Genomic DNA, 23,305 nt, shown 5'->3' with positions numbered 1-23,305 from the left:
CTGGCTTCAGTTGAAGCTGCTGGGACTTCGGGTGGCAGTATACGCCGTGAAGTTGTTTGCGGCCTGCCAGTAAACCCAAAGCAGAAGAAGTGGCGTCAGCGGCTCATTTGCGTAATCTTCTCTCAGGGACTTATTCCGGTGTGAACGCGATCGGCTTTTTAGTTCCATGGGGGTACTAAGTGCCGGCACTAAGCACGGCAAAGTACTTGGTGTGAATGCGGCTATTGAAGGTGATACGCTAAGGGGCGGGATATCTCTAAGATGGTTGACCAATCACAACAGAGCCTGCCAACTAACCAATCAGAGCAGACTGGGCTCTGGTTTCAGACAGAGGGTGAAAAGAAGTGCTGCAGCACAGACAGTATGAGAAAAATAAAGAGCTTTTTGAACATTAAAGCATGAAGACATGTCCCAGGAGAGACAGAAAATACAAAAATGAGGCAGGCAGTATGAGAGAAATAAAAGCTGTTGATAGGAGCTTGAACACTTTTCTAAACTCCTCACATTCTCCTCCAGTCTTCTGCACCCCTGGGGCTTCAGGTGATTCGTGGAGACACATTCCTCCATCCTCTCTTCTCCCTTTCACTTTCTCTGCTGCAGGGCTCAGTGTTTCCAAAACCTCATTACTGTAACTGTGACTCACTCACACAAAGGAAAAAGATGTTGCGTGTCAAGAAATACTTTGAGCTCGGATATATCATCTGACACTTTAAAAAGCACCATCATATTGTTGCTTTTTAAGTTTTATTGAATTGCTTAATGCACATTATTTTCTCACAGAGTTCAGGCAATGCTGCTCTCATTTGTTTGGAATTCTTCACAATGATTGCCAGATGGTGAGAAACGGTGACGTATCCCCGATAACTTAGTCATCCATTTCTCTGAGGCAATCCTTTGTAACAATTCTTCAAAACAATGCACTTTTTTAAATGATTGTACAACTCTGAGCCCTTCAGCTGCAACTTCAGGAACTTCAACATGCCTTTCTTTATTCCATCATTCTTAGAGTACCCATAGAAATAATGACGACTACAGTATGGGACCCACGATAAAGATATGTTCTCTCTACACAGGGAGAAATAACAGTAATTAGATCAACTGTAAAACATGTTTGACTCATTAACTGGGACACAAACAAGCATAATCTTCCATATGTCCTTAATCGAGTTCCATTTTTTTTTAAACTGCCATCAAGAAACGCAAGCGTTTAAAGAGGCCCTGTTATGCTTTTTGGGGGTTCTCCCTCTCTTGTAGTGTGTTCCATAGGTTTTAGTGCATGCAAATGGTCTGCAGAGGCTAAAATCCCTGTGTTCCCTCGACTTTGTTTACTTTCATAATAAGTGACATCACTATTTAACACTCACGCTCCTATTGGCTAGCGCTCCAGCAGGAGAGGACTCTTTAAAGTAGAGACACTACATACTGATATACACCTGAACATCAGCAGGAGAGGACTCTTTAAAGTAGAGACACTACATACTGATATACACCTGAACATCAGCAGGAGAGGACTCTTTAAAGTAGAGATACTACATACTGATATACACCTGAACATCAGCAGGAGAGGACTCTTTAAAGTAGAGACACTACATGCTGATATACACCTGAACATAAGCAGGAGAGGACTCTTTAAAGTAGAGACACTACATACTGATATACACCTGAACATCAGGAGGAGAGGACTCTTTAAAGTAGAGATACTACATACTGATATACACCTGAACCTCAGCAGGAGAGGACTCTTTAAAGTAGAGACACTACATACTGATATACACCTGAACATCAGCAGGAGAGGACTCTTTAAAGTAGAGACACTACATACTGATATAAACCTGAACATCAGCAGGAGAGGACTCTTTAAAGTAGAGACACTACATACTGATATACACCTGAACATCAGCAGGAGAGGACTCTTTAAAGTAGAGACACTACATACTGATATACACCTGAACATCAGCAGGAGAGAACTCTTTAAAGTAGAGACACTACATACTGATATACACCTGAACATCAGCAGGAGAGGACTCTTTAAAGTAGAGACACTACATACTGATGTACACCTGAACATCAGCAGGAGAGAACTCTTTAAAGTAGAGACACTACATACTGATATACACCTGAACATCAGCAGGAGAGGACTCTTTAAAGTAGAGACACTACATACTGATATACACCTGAACATCAGCAGGAGAGGACTCTTTAAAGTAGAGACACTACATACTGATATACACATGGAAGTGAGCATAATATGTCCTCTTTTAGACCCATACTACCTCATGGAAGAATATTGACTTTATTCTTTAAGAGAAAACTTTCAGAACAGTCGGAAATGTTTTTTTTAAACATCCAGTATATTCCGGCCACAACAGCTCGAGGCCCTTTGGCACAGTCCCTAGCTTTGGTGTTCGGATCCGTGTGATGATTCCTCCACTAGATGCTAAACCCCTCATACCTGGGAAGGTTACGTAAACGCAGAACTTTAAGATGTCTGCTCTCTCGTTGTCCCTCCAGTGGCCAGCGGAGGTGTGAGCTTGTGTTTGAACAGGAGTACATCTTGAGAGCTGGCCTTGTGTTTACTTGGCAGTCGTATAAAGCCGAGCCCCAGTGAGTCGTCCGGCCGCTGCTGATCACACTATTAGCTGCCCTCGCCTCATTTACCAAAGACAAACACAAGCTTAGCTGCTGCTTTGAAGACGCAAACAATTAAAACTCCACATGCTGTGCTGTATGTCAGCGGGGGAGCTGTTTGTGTTTCCCCCACATGTCTAATCAAGAGCAGCTTTAAAGGCGCACATTGGCTGGCAGTGATGTTTCCTGAAGCCGTGCTGCCACTGTACGGAGAACTCTTTTTTATGGATTTGACCAAAATGACTTGCGTTTACCGCTGATACCGTAAAGTTAATGTCCTGAACGGAGATATACTGAGCATGACCGTGGCGCTAATTACATTTCTTTCCCCTCCTCGACCTAAATCAAAGCCATGTAGCATTTAGCGGTGTGTTTTCTACCTGTTTTGCACACAATGCAGCTAAACATCGCACAATTACACACCATGTTATATTGAGCCTTAACACCGCCCCTTTGAAAACAATGAATGTTTAATGCGACTTCATTTTACACAAGAAGAGGTGTAAACACAAACAAATAGTCCCTTTTTTTTAACTAATATTGTAATAGCTGGTATTAAAGATTAATTTGGGTCTTCTTTTTAATTATCATCTTCATTAAACACTTCCTACGGTATTAGTAAAACATCATATTAAGATTCAGAGGTCAGTGGATCGACGCACTACAGGTTTGTACTGCTGGGTAATGGCTGACTATTGCAGACGTTTCTTTAGTTTCCAAATCTAATGTTTAACTTTTTGTTTTTAAGAGTGTGGCGTTGTTGCTTTGATAACTAACATCAATGATGGCCAGAGATACAACAATTGGCCCATTAATGTAATAAAAAGTCACAACTATCCACCTCAACATGGGAGCATCTCCACAGGAGTTGTATACAATAAAATGTACAGTACAACCCATTTCAATCGGGTTTTAAAGTTGTTTAAAGAGAGTAAAACCCATCCAATAAACAATAGAGGTGAAGTCCCGCCCTTCTACTTCCGCCCCATGGGACCTTATTTCGGAAAAAGTATGTATTGAAGTCGATGGAGAGAGAAAACGTATCTTTCGATCCCGTTTGAAATGTGCCATGAATTACACATATGATGTTTGTCAATCTTAAAAAAATAATTTCCAAAAAGTCAGTTTGTCGTAAAACTGTCGAAATATAAGACTATGAAAAATACGCAACTAGAAAGACTACAAATCCCAGAGTCCCGGTCCCGCATGCTGGCTCTTAGGAACCGACTCACTCCCCTTGTGTGTGCACAGCTCTCAACGCGCCCAGACTTGGAGTGATTTCCACCTCTTTTAATACTTTCCGCCTCGTTCTGAGAGAAAGAAGTGAGACGGTGCGAGACGGGAGATGATAATACATTTGATTTATATAGCACACTTTAAAGACAAGTCATCTCAAGGTGCTTCACAAAGCTATAAGTAAAAAGATATCTAAAGGAGCATATTGGATAAAAAATGGCAATATAAAAAATGAAAGGTTAAGAGCATTTATAAATAAAGTAAAGGACAGTCCGTAAAATGCGGTGTGGATCAGGCGGGTCTTGAGGCATTTCCTAAAAACTGAGAGTGATGCCGGGGTCCGCATGTTCTCTGGAAGCTGATCAGACGTGGACCCAGGGAGGAGAAAGCACGGTTCCCATGGTGACCAGTTTTGTCCGCGGAACAGCCAGGAGATTGGAGCTGTCTGACCGGAGTGTGCGTGAGGTATGGGAATGCTGTCTGGTTAGCAGTTCCTGTCGGTGGGGCCAGTGTGGTCGATGGCGTTGACGACCATCGTGAGGACTTTGTAGTTAATCCGGTGTGTTCCGGGGAGCCAGTGGAGCGAGTGAAGGATGGGGGGGATGTGCTCTGATTTGCGTGTTTTTGTGAGATGTAGTTCATTGAGCGGTTTCACACAAAAAAAAGTGTTACTTCACAGTTTCACGAGACATTTTAATTGTGTTAACTTGCAAAATTATCTTTTAAAGGTGGGTTAGGTAAGTTTGAGAAACCGGCTCGAGATACGCTTTTTGTTATATTCCATGGAATGCTCTGAACATCCCGATAGCAATGAATATCTGAAGTGCTTTGACAAAAAATCCATAACAAAATCCATCAGTGGAAGCCGTGGCGCTGTAAAAAGCACGACCAATCATCTGAACTGGATGGCCTACCTGCCTGTCAGCCTTCCATCGGGGCACAGACTTATCTCGTGTCCTCATTGGTCATGTGCGTGTTCGTGTGTGTTGGAGGAGGGGCTCTGTGAGGAAGTGGCAGATTTTTTCCGGTTGTGTATTTTCTAATTCTAGCGCACTCGAGCTGGTTTCTCCAAAATGACCTACCCCGCCTTTTAATTGAGAAACATCATATGTGTAATTCGTGGCACAATTCAAACGGGATCAAAAGATAATCTTTCTCTCTCCATCGACTTCAATACAGACTTTTTCCTAAATAAGGTCCCATGGCCCCGGAAAGGGAGGGACTTCGCCTCTCTATTAGTTACACTCAGCTAATCTAAATACAAAATGGCATTAAGATAACTAACATCATAGTACATTATATTGATGTTATATATCAGTACAAGTAGTTGTGTGGGTAAACAAACCAAACACATAACTATTACAGATCAAAGTAATCACATTGAAAAACATCCAAGGGTTGAATGAATTATATATTTATTCTGTTTACTTTGGATGATAAGATCTGTTGTCTTTTGAAAGCAGTGCTGAGTTCCCGCCTCAGTCTGCTTTCTCTTCTCCTCTCTCTTAATTGAGCTCGATGGGCCCGTACGGCTAGTCAATATGTGTTTAGTACGAGGGTTAAGTAATCAAATTAAAGGGAGATTATTCCTCGTTCTTTGATTCACTCAGACTTGCAGACTACCTTGGGGAAGTGAGTCTATCAGAGCCGTGTGCGTACTGCTGCGCTCTGCAGCGACACTGATGGATTGAGAGCGAGCCACATCTCCTCTGAAAGCGGATGAAATGATTTGGGGCCTGAAGATCGATCGGGGATGGACTCTGCTGCAGAGCTCTGAAGAACAACGACTGCACGGCTTCATTTCTCCTGTCGACTCACAGGAACTCTGACTGATGCCACGCGGGGAGCCGCAGTCTCTATGGGGCGCCTGTTAGCGTTAGCGTTAGCATGAGCATTGGCTAATAACGCTGGGGTCTACACCCACACACACACACTCACACACACACTCAGACACACACACATAGACACAGTCACACTCAGACACACACATATATACACAGACACACATAGTCACACTCAGACACACACACATAGACAGACAGACACACACACACACACACACACACACACACACACACACACACACACACACAGTCACACACAGACACACACACACACACACAGAGACGCACATACACACATACACAGACAGACAGACAGACACACGCACAGTCACACTCAGACACACACACACAGTCACACTCAGACACACACACATAGACAGACACACACAGACGCACATACACAGAGAGACAGACACACACACACACACACACACACACACACACACACACACACACACAGTCACACTCAGACACACACACACAGTCACACTCAGACACACACACACAGTCACACTCAGACACACACACACACACACACACACACACACACACACACACACACACTCACGGCTTTATTGTAATGTGTACATAGCTACAGTGTAGATATGGCAATGAAACACTTGGGTCACAGGCTCCTCCAGAAGTGCAACATATACAGGACAAATAAAATAGTGCAAGTAAATACAAATGAAATAGAAATAGTGAAAGAAGAGTCTATATACAAGTCAAGGGAATATGATATATTAGATAAATATATCATATTCAGAGGCGTGTGGCGCAGTGGATAGTGTGCTGATCTGCGAATCAGTGGATAACAAGTTCGAGTCCCACTGCAGTCACGGCCCCTACACACGGCGGCGTGCGTTGTCGCTTGCCGGCGGGTGGGGCTGAAACTCGACCAATCACATGAATCTCCCGCCCCAGACACACAAGCACACGGTTTGATTGGCTAGAGCTTGTACTGGCATATGATTCGATTGGCTGACGCCTCCGTCGAGGCGGCAAAAGTAGAACATCGCTCTACTTTTGCAGCGAGCACCGCGACAGAAGCTACGCTTTGCTCCCACAATGCAGTTCGGCGAATCGTGACGTCACCCCATTCAAAGTCAGTGGGCAGAAGCGCTGAAGCAGCAACGCACGCCGCCGCGTGTAGGGGCCGTCCGCATGTCGTTGTGTCCCCGACTCTTCACCCCAAACTGCTCAGTCGCCCACAGTATTGAGTCTGTTAGTCGCTTTGGATAAAAGCGTCTAACAAGTAATAAATAATTAGCAAAATGCAAACAGATGAATGTTTATGGATGTTGTTTAAAAAGTGCAGATGTGTAATCGTCTTGTGGCCTGTGGAATGAAACCGTCCCGGAGTCTGGGGGTGTTAGACCCGATATGTTGAGCAGACTGCGACGTGACGGCAGTTACATTACGTCTCTCGTTGCAGCTGCTTCCGCTGCCCAAAGTGTGTTTCTCAAAATAACTGTGAGGTCGTCAAACACAAAGACGTGAACTGCCCAGCTGCATGAATAATAGGATGTTGTCAGCTAAAATTCTGTTGACTACTTTGCTTTTTGTAAAGGTGAGACACCTCAGTCCTGCTGAGTATACTCTCTGGCTCGCAGCATCCCTTTTGATGTGGGAGCACATTGACGCATCCCTTTCTATAGGCTGTGTCTTCCTCGTGGTGTGCAGAAGCCTCGATCCCCTCACGTTGTGCTCACAGCTGCTGAGGCGGACAAAGCCATGTTAGCGCTGATGCAGATACTCAACTCTCGCGGCGAACGGGCCCTTGTATTTTGTAATTATGACAAGAAGTGTTGAGCGTCGCTTCACGGTTCCTCGCACACAGAAAAGTGTCCGATGCGTTTCCCTTCCGCTGCAGATCTGTCGTTTCCACATCCAGCTCGAGCAGACGGTGACAAGTTCAATGAGCGGCAGAGAGGGAGACATTTGAGCCGTCCACAAGGACTCTGAGCTGAGCATCACTGCGATGGCATTCACGCCTCATCGGGCGGTTTGTCACTAATCGATGCAAAAGCCCTGGAACAGAAATCTCCTTCCATGTTCTTTGGTCGGGGTGATTGTTGTGGGATTGTTTGTGTCCCCCCCCACCAGCCAGCCGAACAAACGCTTCTTCACTTCACTGAAACCTAGAGAGAGAAACTAGACGTCTACGTTTGGAAAAATGCGTATAGCGTATGAGAAGCCTGCTTATTGCCACGAGGCTGAGAACATGAACTTGTCGTCGTCGATGTTCATTTTACAGTTGGTTATTAATGAGCTTTCTATTACCGTTTTCCTGTGATGTCCTACGTACTTTTTCTTTGTTTGTTTGTAGCCTTTATTTAACCAGGTGAAAGATCTCTTCTTCAGGGTCACCTGCAGGACATTAGTTACACATGTAACATAAAAACAACAGAACAACAATAAGGATGACAACATGATGTACAGTTTATAAACTCTATTCACAGTGACGGGTACCGTGAGTATCAAGCAGCATGTCACCCAGCCGAGTTTCAGAGTGATGCAGGGGAACCAAAGTGCTCAGTTTCAAACATGTCAGCAGACTGTTCCAAGTTAGTGGAGCTGCAACTAAAAGCTTTCTTCCCTGAGACAGTCCGAGCACTTGGCACATTTAATAAAACCACATCATGAGATCTCAGGCAATACGTACTTTCAATTCGTCCAGAGATCAGAGAGCAGATATAAAAAGGTAGTTTACCCAACATGGCTTTATAGATGAACGTGTACCAGTGACTGAGCCTCCGTACAGAGAGTGAAGGCAGACCTGCCTTGGCATACGGGGTACAGTGATGAGTAGGTGCTTTACAGTTAGTAACAAATCTCAGAGCGCTGTGATACGCAGCATCTAACTTTTCCAGGCGATGGGCAGGTGCTTTCATATAGACCAGATCCCCATGGTCCAGCACAGGTCAAAGGTCACAGTGATTAGCCTTTTCCCGGCTTCAAGCGAGAAACAGGGCTGAAAAAGAAACCTCGTCTAACCCTCAGCTTTCTAAGCAGATGAATGACCTGAAGTTTGATCAACAGTTATCAAAGGTATTTGCTTCTGAGTGCTGATGGGAACCAGAACTATAGAAAATGCCAGCTGTGGATTAAATTAATTGTGACGGAACAACAAAACAATCTTTTAATAACCCTTTCCAAAGGTTGCACACAGACAAGGATGTCCTCTTTAATATCCACAGACGGGACGATGAGTACGTGGGTTATTCATCTACATTTCAATATTATACAAAACGACTCTTCCTCAAACGTAGATGAAATACTTACGACAGCACTTTGGAACTTTCTTATAATAAACTTGCATTCTAGGGTTTCTGGAACATGCTCTCCACGCCGAGAGGACATGCGAGAGGACAAGAGACCTTATTATTCTTTTTGGGGTTTCCCTATCCTGTAATGTGTAATATAGGTTTTTGTACACGTCTGAAATGCCTCCTTTGTTTACTTCCTGAACATAGTGACATCACGATGTGAAACTTAAAGATATGAACATGAGCAGAGTACTGTATATTGCGCTGTGTAACGTCTCACACTGACAGTGACTGCTCTGTGTTCCTCAGATTGTGTACGCGGCTGTAGACTGCACGCGAGGAGAGAACAACGAGCTCTGTAAGCAGGAGGCAGTGGAGGGATACCCGACATTTAACCACTACAACTACGGCAAGTTTGTGGAAAAATACAACGGCGATCGTGGGGTAAGTAGTGCAACACGTCTCACCTCATTCTCTCTTTGCTGGTACTTACCGTCTCAGACTCCAAGAATCCCATTTTCTTCTTGTTTTAAAAAATGAAGCTATTTCATACAAAAAACCTATAATTGTTTTTGCTTAAAGGGGACCTATCATGAAAAATGCACTTTGTGTCTTTTATACATCAACATGTGTCCCCGGTGCGTCGGGGAATTCACGCAGCGTCAGAAAAATAAAACCCTCTCTCTTTTCCTCCGTACCCAAATCTTTTAAAAACGGGGGTACGACGAGCGGATACAGATTTGCTGCCGATCTGACGTCAAATCAGCAGTGGACCCACAGAAAGTTGCTATCAGAAACAATGCCCGACTGTTTTGGACATAATTTCGTCTTTGTTTACATTAGCATCGTTAACACTCAGAGCTAACCTGTACTGGAGAGCATGTGCGTGAAGAAGCAGGAAGTAAAAAGAAACTCACCTTGTGATAAACCCGCAAGAGAGAAAGCCTTTGAGCTCCAGACTGTTTCAGAAATAATCCTTGATGTGGTTTAGAACAGGATGGCGTTTTCACAGCAGAATTTAACTTTATCTCCGGTAGAATTCTGATCAGGCATTAGCTCCGCCTCCTCTTCTTTCTTTTTTTTTCAAGCTAAGGACCCAAGATCTGCATTTCTCGAGCAGCTGGAATAGAGGGGTATGAGGGATTTCTAAAATGCATGATCTGTTTGTATTTTGATAAAAACACATCATAGACATGTTTATATATATATTTGTATATATCTGAGACCCATAATATATGCCTAAAAATAGCATGATAATAATAATAATAATAATAATAATAATTTCAATTTTCTATAGCGCCTTTCACGAAACCCAAGGACGCTTAGGTGACCTTTAAGAAAATGAATTGCATCCATAGGCACCTAAACCAAGGACTTCCCCAAAGCATAATCAAACAAACTATTTTGCCTTTTTAACATTTCTAGAATCATTGAGAGAGTTAGTTTAAACTGTCAGTTGGCGTCATCCGGCAGTTTCAGTGGATTAATAACTGAAATGCTAATGATATCAATTGGTGTAAAAATGCCTTGAACCCATCTTTCAAAAGTATTAATATTAAGACATTAGAAATAGAATAGAATATTTTGTCCAAATACCTTTTCCATTAAAGGTGGGGTAGGTAATTCACTTCAGAAACACTTTGTTATATTCCATGGAATGCTCTTAACATCCGGATAGCAATGAATACATGAAATGCTTTGACAATAAATATCATCTGTGGAAACCGTGGCGCCGTAAAAAGCACGACCAATCATCTGAGCCGGCTAAAGTAACTGGATGGCCTACCTGCCTGTCAGCCTTCCATCTGGGCACACACTTATCCCGTGCCCTCATTGGTCAAGTGGCGTTCGTGTGTGTTGGAGGAGGGGCTCTGAGAGGAAGTCTGAAGGAAGGGGCAGATTCTTTCCGGCTGTACTTTCAAATTCTAGCGCACTCGAGCTGGTTTCTCCACTCTTACCTACCCCACCTTTAACTGTCATAGTCTGTTTGCAGCCAGAAGCACCAATGTTGTAGTTTTTTTTTCAAGTTTGGTACAATTGGGAAGTTGATCTTAAATTCAATTGTGAGTGGAATAAAAAAAGTCCTAAATCTTAATTTTCTTGAGCTATAGGACCCCTGGAAATGATGGGATTCAAGGCTTTAATTGTCATGTTGTCATAGCTACAGTGTAGCTATGAAATTAGGTCCCTGGCTCCTCCAACAGGGCAACACAATAAAACCGATAATAGTGCAAGAAAATACAATTGAATATAATCGACATGCAGAATAGTCTATATACAAGTAATTGGAATATGTATATAAGTTGCAAACAGATGAATGGTATGGATGCAACTTATATATATCAATATTCCAATGACAGACTATTCTGCATCATTTCTATGATATTCTATGTATTTGTTGAAAGTGTGAAGAGATTTCTAACCTCTGTTCCTCTCTCTCTCCACAGGAGGCGGGCTTCATCCATTTCATGCGCAGCCTCCGAGGACGTGACCAGGCGAAGAGGAAGGAGGAGCTCTGAGGGGGGGGGGGGGGGGGAGCAGGGAGGGGGAGTTGCACACTGCATAGTTTGTCATTGCACTGTGACCCTTGACCCTGACAGGGGCCCAATCAGCACTACCGTGGGAGACTTGATGACCTCAGCTATTTTTTGATACCGTAGTGATCACGTTTGTAATAAATCCAACAGCGAGACTCCTTTTTCACGGAGGGGCGGGAAATACACGGACAAAATGTTTTTTGTTTTTTTTGCCCCAAACACTGTGACTACATTATGTAAAAAACTACACCGTATACTTTATCTATGCAATACTGGTGGTGGGCATCAATAGTGAAAGGTGGAGACTGCACAGGGGTCCGAAAACAGTCCCATCGACCCCCCTCTGTCTCTAGAAATAGAAACACACCCTGTTTGTTCCAAGATTCCCACGTGTCACGTCCAGTGCCATCCAGAATATTGCTTTATCGCAGATTAGACGATAACTAACGGCATTTAACACCTAAGAAAAGCACATGTTGTACGGTGAAATGTGCTGTTGTAGTAAAAAGGCACTGTAGCTATGAAGTAGTTTTAAATCTTAGCCAAAGGGTACATATTCTGATTGGTTCCAGGCTTTTGTTTGGCTTTTTCATTTTGTTTTTCTAAAAACTGTGGCCTTAAAGATATACAAAAATAAAATGCTGGATTTGCAGAATGATCAAACGAAGGGGATCAGACGCCTGGTGCCGCGACGCTCCTTCGGGTTATGGACCAGAGAAGAAAACAACAAGAACGTGAAAAGCCAAATATTCTTGTCCTTTATTTTCATGGTTTCTAAATGTTGTGTGGGATTCAGCGAGGCTCCTTTACACACAGTGTCTGAAGATGGCATGTTGATGGTAAACAGTCCAGCACACGAATCTTCCACAGAATAATAATGCTCACAATCCTCTCTGGGAGACGCTGGAATCATTCAGACCACTGGTTTACACTTTGGGCATTCAGGGTTTTGTTGTTTTTTATTTTTAAGGGGACATGTCTGTTTCATTCCCACGCTTTCCTGACACTCTCTGCAGAACTGAACGACGAAAAAAGGACAATTCGGATCTGTGTTATCCTCCAATCCCGTGGCTTGAAATTCCTCGCCGTCAGTTAGCTGCACCGTGCTTAAAAGTCTCCAGACCCCCTCCCACTTTGGCAGCCATCATCATTACTTTTGTGGCGAGGCTGTGTGTTTTCAACCCCCACGCTTCGGCTACTATAAATATTTAATCTGTAGCTGAACTCGTGTTTTATTATTCAGGACTTTCGGTTTCTTTCATTATGAATAAGGTTCTCAGGGATAGCGAAACACAATTTAAAGGGAACTAGTTCAGCTGAATAATGTCGAGCCCACCAAATGAAATCCTGTTTACATTTGAACCCCAAGTTAAAACAATCCAAACATGTTGGAGAAGACATATTTGCAGTAGATGTTACTGAACCATTTTGAATGAACTCGTTCCAAGTGAGACGGTTTAAATGTTCTGGCTGGCACCAAACACTTGTGTGACTATTATTAATATTTCATGGAATGTCGGAGCATTTCGTGAGAGCGCTTCACACAGTTGGGTGTTAGCATATTGATATCATTAGGTGTTCAGTCTCCTCTGGAGGGAGAAATACTTTCCTTTGTTTTCTGTTGTTGAGGAGCCTCTGTCCCACATTGGTGGAATAATAGAAAGACCCAAAGTGACCCGTGTTGTTTGGGAATTTATCACAATAATGCCACGAAGTCATTGTTTCCTTTGTCGATTGTCTTTTCCCAATATGTACAATGTTTCCCCTTGCAGTACAAAACAATAAAGTAAAACATTTCCAAAATAATTTTCACTTATTTTTCTACAACATTCACATTTCTGTTTGTTGTTTTCTTAGATGTAATCGACAGTGACGTGTGGACAACTGTTGGATCAGTTGGCATGAAATGAGGTGCCCACATTCATGCTTCCAACTGGATGAAATGTAACGACTGATTCTTCTTAAGATCTAGATATTCCAGTACTTTGTTTTTAACCTCCAGAAATAACGGCCTCAGCTTTACTTTGCGATGATTGCTAATTTAATGTTTGCTATGATGGTGGACATGGTTTCCATCAGTAGGTCAATGTCATTACGAACTCATTTGCACGCAACATTTAGCGCTCTGTCTTTTAACCTCTTTCCTTCTCTTACGCTTTTCTCTACTGGGGACAGAAACATCTATTATCCTAAACATTTCCAAACAAAATGTTCAAGTCTGTTCACATTTATTTTTCCCATGAACTAGTCTTTGAACACGGCCGGAGCCCATACTGTGTTCCCGTTAGTGTTTACTTTTTCCACTTTTCCTCACTGGGGAAAGTTTAGCCATCATGAATCCAAAATATATTTAAACGTTAAATTGACTTCTTTCTGCAGATTGATATGACTACATTTCAGTCAGACAACTCGCGTGTTTCTTTAACATGTTTATTAGAAGCAGCATATAGTTGAGTTTGGCGTCTAGGCTCGGGCCTCATCACCCCACGGATGTACATAGCACGATGAGTGAAGATTAAATAACTAACTCCCAGAGCCTACAGGTGGAAGCTGGGGTGGTGGTGGGGCAGCAAGCAGCAGCGACGTGGAGGTAGCAGCAGCAATAGCAGCAGCAAGCAATGCATGGAGCGATCTGCAGGTTAAATAGAGCGGAATATTAAGGAGACTCTGTTTGGTTGGTTGTAGAGTGGCAAGGGAAGTTATGTATGAATGCAGCATAAGTGATCGAGTTGACTGCCTGAACTAGCTCGCAGGCTTCGCCCCATGGTCCATTGATCCCCCATAGCAACGGTCTATTATCGGTCTAAAATGAACAACCTCTGAATGTCCAAATTGACCAATCAGAACCGAGAACTCCACTAAGCAGTGTAATACTGTAAGTGGCAAGTTGCACAAAAACGTTCTTGAGGCTTTAAAGAATCCCTTCAAAAGGAATGCTTTTAGCGCATTGAAAGATATTTTACAGCAGTAATATTCCTGAGACGGAAGGTGAAAAGAAATGCCACAACTCTGTATAGCAAACATAGACACTAGACAGACATTAATAATAGTCTGTCTGAATCTACCCGAGTAGTTCTGACAGGATATCCACAGCCTAACAATACATAGGTTTAAAGTTATTTTAGCACCAGGCATCGCTGCTGGCTCAGTGAAATAGATGGAAGTCGACCTTGCCGGTCGGCTGACGGCCAGTGTTTTCTTTCTGAGTTTTTGTCTCAGAAAGAAAACAAATGTACCTCTCAGCAGATCTGACACTGATGGCTTTATTATGAGAAATTGCACCGGACCTCAAAAGGACCCCGCACGCATTAAAGTCAGAAAAAAAATCTTGCCATTACTCCACGTCTGCAAACCCACTTTGACGAGCATCTTAAAGACTCTAAATCGTTGCTTTTAGGATCAAAGTTCTGGGGAGCGTGTGTAAGACTCGCTCCTGTGTAAAGGGTTGTTGAGTAAAAAGTGCTCATAAATCAAATGTTTCATTATTAGGATTGTATTGTTATTATCAATGTCTGGGAATAATTTCCATAGATGTTCACCTTTCGCCCTCTGACGCAGATGCCCAGCCTGGGGCAGCATGCTATCTCCCTTAAGGAGGGGCTGCCCTAGCATGTTGTAGTTGTTACCAGTTTGTGACCGGGCAACTCTCGGTCAGAGATAGAACTGTTGTGGGACACCTGGAACACATCCTTCTCGGGGTGCAGACGACCCCGAGCCATAAGCGACAACAAATGTGATTCAGTGTCCTCAGCTGTTTAGTCTATCTATTGAAGAACGTTGATTATTACACTCTGAACTACACTGAACAAAAAAAAAAATGTAACACTTTTGTTTTTGCTCCCATTTTTCATGAGATGAACTCAAAGATCTAAAACAGTTTCTATTTACACAAAATAACCATTTCTCTCAAATATTGTTCACAAATCTGAAAGAATCTGTGATAGTGAGCACTTCTCCTTTGCCGAGATAATCCATCCCACCTCACAGGTGTGGCATATCAAGATGCTGATTAGACAGCATGATTATTGCACAGGTGTGCCTTAGGCTGGCCACAATAAAAGGCCACTCTGAAATGTGCAGTTTTGCTTTATTGGGGGGGTCCGAAAACAAGGCAGTATCTGGTGTGACCACCATTTGCCTCACGCAGTGCAACACATCTCCTTCGCATAGAGTTGATCAGGTTGTTGATTGTGGCCTGTGGAATGTTGGTCCACTCCTCTTCAATGGCTGTGCCAAGTTGCTGGATATTGGCAGGAACTGGAACACGCTGTCGTACACGCCGATCCAGAGCATCCCAAACATGCTCAATGGGTGACGTGTCCGGTGAGTATGCTGGCCATGCAAGAACTGGGATGTTTTCAGCCTCCAGGAATCGTGTACAGATCCTTGCAACATGGGGCCGTGCATTATCGTGCTGCAACATGAGGTGATGGTCGTGGATGAATGGCACAACAATGGGCCTCAGGATCTCGTCACGGTATCTCTGTGCATTCACAATGCCATCAATAAAATGCACCTGTGTTCGTCGTCCATAACATACGCCTGCCCATACCATAACCCCACCACCACCATGGGCCACTCGATTCACAACATTGACATCAGAAAACCGCTCACCCACACGACGCCACACACGCTGTCTGCCATCTGCCCTGAACAGTGAAAACCGGGATTCATCCGTGAAGAGAACACCTCTCCAACGTGCCGGACGCCATCGAATGTGAGCATTTGCCCACTCAAGTCGGTTACGACGACGAACCGGAGTCAGGTGGAGACCCCGATGAGGACGACGAGCATGCAGATGAGCTTCCCTGAGACGGTTTCTGACAGTTTGTGCAGAAATCCTTTGGTTATGCAAACCGATTGTTGCAGCAGCTGTCCGAGTGGCTGGTCTCAGACCATCTTGGAGGTGAACATGCTGGATGTGGAGGTCCTGGGCTGGTGTGGTTACACGTGGTCTGCGGTTGTGAGGCCGGTTGGATGTACTGCCAAATTCTCTGAAACGCCTTTGGAGACGGCTTATGGTAGAGAAATGAACATTCAATTCACGGGCAACAGCTCTGGTGGACATTCCTGCTGTCAGCATGCCAATTGCACACTCCCTCAAAACTTGCGACATCTGTGGTATTGTGCTGTGTGATAAAACTGAACATTTCAGAGTGGCCTTTTATTGTGGCCAGCCTAAGGCACACCTGTGCAATAATCATGCTGTCTAATCATCATCTTGATATGCCACACCTGTGAGGTGGGATGGATCATCTCGGCAAAGGAGAAGTGCTCACTATCACAGATTTTAATCAAATATTTGAGAGAAATGGTTATTTTGTGTAGATAGAAAATGTTTTAAATCTTTGAGTTCATCTCATGAAAAATGGGAGCAAAAACAACAGTGTTGCGTTTATATTTTTGTTCAGTGTAGTTAAAGCCTGGAGCTACAGGAGGGTTCTTCTGAATTGATTGTGGCATCTCAACCGTGTGGTCAGATCGTGGCCCGTGACATGTCGTGTGAATTCTCCGGCCGAAGCTCCAAATAAACCGTCAGTGTTTGCCATCAAAGCTCCAGCTCTCCTCGTGTCTCTCTGAGTCCTGACTCCAATTGCTTCAGAAGTTTCCCCCACAATCAAGATGCATTTTCAGTCTAGTGGTAGGTAGTTACAGTTAGTTTTGATCTGGAGTAAAAATACGCGTAAGCAGCTATAGACACGTGAAACTGATTTGGGTATTAGTGTTCCCCAAAAGATATTTAATATTGGTTGAATTTATTTGGATTCATGACCGTTTTAGTCTGACCACCCTGAGAACAAACCTAATTGTCATTGTCAGTATGTTCCTAAACCTGTCTTACACTGTTATTGTTATTTGTCAAATGAGGCAATAATTACTTTATACTTACTTACTAAAAAAAGATAACATTTACTTTGTTTGCACACTTTTCTAAAGTATTCTATGTTTTTATAACACAGCTTAGTTGAATACTCGATTCTTATTGGTCAATTTGGACGTTCCAGAAGTTGTTGATTTTTGCTAACAGACCGTTGCTAAGAAGAACATATCGTTGTGAAGGAGGATCAAGTGAAGTCATATCAATCCGCAGAATGTAGTCCAGTCATTTTAACATTAGCTTTCTCCGTCAGAAAACACCGTGGATAACTTCTTGAATATACATTATTATATTTGTGGAGAGTACGAAACGTTTGGATTCATGAGCGCTAATATGTCCATAGTCAGTGGCTAACAAGGTTGTGATTGGCCCCGGTGCAAATATTGTTTTGGGCCCCCCTCCCCATCGCCCCAAACATAAGCGCACGCTGATGCGCTCACACACGCACGGACATACACAACCACTCAGAAGTGCCACATGTAGGCTATTAACAACAGCCTGCCGTCGTGGCCTCAGACCACCACAGCCTGACAACGTCACAGCGAACTAAGAAGAGGATTACACCTGTACTGTACCTGTACACCTGTTACACGGTATGTTTGTCTGCTACAGCTGTTGTAAGGTGAATGATCTGCACAAAAATACTCTTAACTCGCTGAAATCTTGACTGATTTACAAACGGTTTGGTTTACATGATGACATGTAAAACAAGACATGATGAAAAAAAAAGTTCATGATTATAATTATAAGTAGGCTATGCAGTATCATAACTACATCTTTGATATTTATAACAAACCTATGGAAGCCCATTTCCGCCACTTGAAAAAAATAAAATCCCCATGAAAAGTCATAATTATGAGATAAAAAAGTCGAAATTATGAGATAAAAAAGTCGAAATTATGAGATAAAAAGTCATAATGAGATAAAAAGTCATAATTATGAGATAAAAAAGTCGAAATTATGAGATAAAAAGTCATAATAATGAGATAAAAAGTCATAATTATGAGATAAAAAAGTCGAAATTATGAGATAAAAAGTCATAATGAGATAAAAAGTCATAATTATGAGATAAAAAAGTCGAAATTATGAGATAAAAAGTCATAATAATGAGATAAAAAGTCATAATGAGATAAAAAGTCATAATTATGAGATAAAAAAGTCGAAATAATGAGATAAAAAGTCATAATTATGAGATAAGAAAGTCGAAATAATGAGATAAAAAGTCATTATGAGATAAGAAGTCATAATAATGAGATAAGAAAGTCGAAATAATGAGATAAAAAGTCATAATATTGAGATAAAAAGTCATAATTATGAGATAAAAAGTCATAATTATGAGATAAGAAGTGCGCATGCGCTGCAGTGGCGCTGTCTTCAAAGGTCCCTTCATCACCTTGCTGCTCTCCACCATGCAAACGGCATCTAGTAGAGATGTTAAGATTCACCGATTCGCATCGGCATAAACGTTCAAGATGCGAGTGCACCGGTTGAAAGAGTGCACATCGGCTACAGTTTGGGTTGAACCGGGTTGAACTCGCGATGCATCGATTGCGTCAACGCTCAGCAGAGACGATCTTTGATTTGGATATTTGCTTCGCCCGAGGCCGAGAGTCTCAGTTATCAACACACACGGAAGTTGAGGAGAAAGAGAAACACAGCGCACCGAAAAATACCTACAAATCAAACGTTTGGCAACACTTCGGATTGTTCAAGAAAGACGGTGTAATAATCCTTTATGCTATATAGTTGACCGCAGGTCATGGAGAGTAATAAGGTATCCGTAGACCTTTGTATGAGGTATCTTTATTACTCAACAGGTCTACAGCCATGATACATAGATCCGTCCTAGATGCGGGCTTGCATACACACAGTATCACTCCGCAGCCGCACCCCATCAGTAACGTCCTGATGGTATATGTGCGCGGCACTATATACTACAGACGGTCAACTTGAAAGATCGCTCGCAAATTGTAAACGATGCCGAGCCGCTTTAAAGTACACAAGTAGTACGAGGAACTTAGCGACGCACATAAAGAGGCGACATGGGGTCTGCGGCTGAAAAGAGAAACCTTAAAGTTAGACATATGAGTTAAATCACTCTGTGAGGGGTTCTGTCAGAGAGAGTGGTGTTTAGTTTACAGCAGCCTGTGACGGTCAATAATAATTTAAATGTCTTCCTTACTGTAAGCAGTTATGAAATACCTGTTTGTGAAAGGTTATTTGTATTCTTTATTGTTCCTATAGAACCCACTGCTTTCTGCTCACTGGTGAGTCAGCCTATGGATGAGTGTTAAGCACATCAGGCTGGCAGCTGTATGGGCATGGCACTATGGTAGCTGTTATTTGCACATTGTTAATCATGAGCAATGCATCCTTACATTGTTTAACTGTGAGGTGTTATACAATGGTACTGTACTCTGGAGAGCTTTTAAAGTTAAAAAAATAAACGGCATGATGGGATGTGCAGTACCAAATATGTAAAGCACTTTTTTGTTAATGTATGATTTGCTGCATATAAGGAATAAAACAAAAATCCTCTGTCGTACCAAATTGAAGTATCATTATTTTTGCATTGTGTTGAATCGTATCGCACCGAATCGCATAATGTTAAATCAAATCGTATCGAACTGTATCGCAACAGGGGTGAATCGTATCGTATCGTATCACCTGGTGTTTCAAATGTATCGTTAATGTATCGTATCGTGGCAACGTATCGAGATGCGCATCGCATCGGCCTCAGTGATGGAGATGCACATCCCTAGCATCTAGTCCTAAATAAGGTAACTATTACAGGTGACTTTTGTAAATGTTAGATGTTAAATATAGCCTATATTGCAGCTACACTACAACAATGCAGTTTATAGCTTTGACATTACCTGTTATGAATAGAATATATATGCCTATAGTTTTGTGGTAACGTTCACGGGTTAGAGTTAGAGCAACTCACAGCAGCAGTATGCCTACACTATTGTCATTAGTGGCGTGAACGTTACCACAAAACTATAGGCATATATATTATAGTTCATAATGGGTAATGTCAAAGCTATGAACTGCATTGTTGTAGTTTAGCTGCAATATAGGCTATATGTAACATCTAACATTTACAAAAGTCACCTGTAATAGTTACCTTATTTAGGACTAGATAGATGCTGTTTGCATGGTGGAGAGCAGCAAGGTGATGAAGGGACCTTTAAAGACAGCGCCACTGCAGCACATGCGCACTTCTTATCTCATAATTATGACTTTTTATCTCATTATTTCGACTTTCTTATCTCATAATTATGACTTTTTATCTCATTATTATGACTTTTTATCTCATTATTTCGACTTTCTTATCTCATAATTATGACTTTTTATCTCATTATTATGACTTTTTATCTCATTATTTCGACTTTTTTATCTCATAATTATGACTTTTTATCTCATTATTATGACTTTTTATCTCATTATTTCGACTTTTCATGGGGGATTTTATTTTTTTCAAGTGGCGGAAATGGGCTTCCATACAACCAAACCGTTTGAAAATTGGTTGAAAATTGAGCAAGCTACGGTTATTTCAATAGTGCACCATAGACATCATGTTATGAATGAGCGAGCTGCAGCTGTGGCAAGATGGCCGCCATGTGGCAACGTCGGTCTCCATTGGCCAGCAGCGCGGGTGAGTCATCTAGTGTTTTTATATATCTATGGCTTTCTCCGTCAGAAAACATACGATACGTTTTTGAACAGCGCTAAACTAACTGTCCCTATAGTAGTAAGGAAAGAGGTTAAAATACGCTGGAAGTCAGAGAAATCCACAGAAGAAGACGGACAGGAAGTAAACACTTACTGGAACACGTAGTGGAACGGACTATGTTTTCTTAGCGAGTGCAATCATAAATCAATGAAATTACTTTCGTCGTAGTAGTGTGTCTGGTTTATTATTGTATTCTCTCTCTTATCTCTTTATATGTTATCCTGTATATTCTATAGGCTCTCTAGATGTGCTGCGGAGGAGGAGTGACTTTGAGACCTGAGAGTTTTCAGGTCATGCAGCAGGTCTGCAGAGATAAAGTGTTGTTGGGATGCATGCCGTGCCGGCTGATTAATGATACAGCCTATCAATCCCCATTTGCTTTTGGAGGATTTTCAAAGGGGTTGAATCACTTTCCCCTGATTTGCATTGCTTTTTTCTTGGTTCTTTTTGGAGGGGGAAGAACAAGCTTTTTTAAACTTGTGCAATATGAGTTTAAGGAATGGAGGGCACAGCGTTGTTTATACAAAGTCAAGGCCTGGTCAAGTACTCTTAACAGAAGCCATTTTCCCTTTATGGATAATTGTGTTTTGGGCCATTCAGGATTTTATTTCCGTGACGTCAACCTGCACCCTCCACCTGACCTCTGCTTCTTCACATCATCATTATGTTGTTGTATAAAAGCCTCCAAATGACCCCTTGTTTTTTTATTAAAAGCTTGTTTTGTTGAACTTCTATTAACCCTATATACGTGTGTTCTTTAAGGTTATTTCTGCTTTGCTGTATGCCAGCGCTGTGAGAAATGGGTTGAAACACCAGACGTCAATGACATAAAGAGACCTCTGCTTCGTGAGGCAGTAATCAAAATGATTTGAATCCTTTCTGGAAAGATCCACATGTTCACTCTCTTAGCAATCCAGCTGTCAATCAACACTGTGAAGAACAACGTCCCTTTTACGATATTGCTGATAGAAATCTGAAAATTAAAGCTTAGGAAATCAATCAATAACTGTACCAAAATATCAAATGTCTACAATTGATTGATTTAAAGCCTTTGAATGAAAAGCTTCCACTCACATAAAACAATACATATTTCTGCAAATAGATCCAAGCTAGATTTACTTTAAACCATACGACGTTAATATATGACTGTTGTTTGACTTTGTGAGTATCTCTGATGGAAACGACCTTTAAGATAATGATCAAATGCTTTCTATTCATTGAATCTCATTATGCAGCCGACGTCTCTACCCCCTGAAAGCCACACAGCCTACATTTAAATGTAATCTGCGGTACACAGCACCATTCATATCATTGACAGCACCACAGGGGGGGGGGCAGGAGCTCCAACAAGCCGTGTGGACAGAGAGTGAATACACACACTATACAGAGATGCTGTGAGAGAAACCAATGTGAGTTTGGAACATTGATCAATATAAATGTATTCTAGTCGACCTCAACAATGGAATTATCATGGGACCTTTACGTAGAGAAGCGTTTCAAGGAAGTCCTCAGCACAGACATGTCGCCAAACATTAGATAATACTTTCAACACAAACCAATTAAGGCAAACAGGTCATCGAGGTCATGCACATAAAGAAATACATATAAGGTCCCTCCTACTGTCCCTTACCATGCCATAAAATAACATGTCAAAGTGGTGTTTTTATACTCTTAATATAAAGACAATTACAAACAATAACAAGTATGTGAGGTAAGAAATATAGAAGTCATGAGAAAATGAATTTGTAGGCAAAAGACTCCAGTCTGATGGTGCTTTACTAAAAGCAAGTCTCCGTCAATGCAAGATTTTAAACGCCTGTTAACATCACAGGGTCCTTGAACTTGAGCTTGTGTTTTTAAAATACTTCTACCATGGTGCGCTAATTTGTTTACTCTTCTTAATAAAGTGTGCTTGCCTTCTGATTTAATATATCTCCCATGTTCCCCTTTAAACTGTGGGTTTTCTCCAGAAGTGTTTACTTGTAAGATGTGAGGGTCTAAGGACAGAGGGTCTAAGGACCGAGGGTCTAAGGCAGGGGTGTCAAACTCAATTTCATCACGGGCCACATCAGCATTATGGTTGCACTCAAAGGGCCGGTTGTAACTTTAAGACTATATAAAAATACATATATAAATATTTTATATTTAAAATAATGTATTATATTACTTTATTGCCT

The 23,305-nt window shown here is 42.0% G+C and overlaps 1 protein-coding gene across 1 annotated transcript in view; it reads left to right on the top strand.

Moving 5' to 3' along the window:
• The window catches only part of pdia5 (protein disulfide isomerase family A, member 5), a 117,588-nt gene extending 104,268 nt beyond the window's left edge, over positions 1 to 13,320 (top strand). Inside the window, 2 exon segments of the mRNA XM_034109974.2 lie at positions 9,287 to 9,421; positions 11,425 to 13,320. Of these exon segments, the coding sequence (XP_033965865.1) occupies positions 9,287 to 9,421; positions 11,425 to 11,496 (207 nt within the window). The 3' untranslated portion in view covers positions 11,497 to 13,320.
• Positions 13,321 to 23,305: the final 9,985 nt, after the last annotated feature.

The sequence above is a fragment of the Pseudochaenichthys georgianus genome, chromosome 21 (assembly GCF_902827115.2).
Source record: "Pseudochaenichthys georgianus chromosome 21, fPseGeo1.2, whole genome shotgun sequence".
NCBI lineage: Eukaryota > Metazoa > Chordata > Actinopteri > Perciformes > Channichthyidae > Pseudochaenichthys > Pseudochaenichthys georgianus.
Note: the sequence above shows the minus strand (reverse complement) of the source record. Positions and strands in the feature narration are given on the sequence as shown.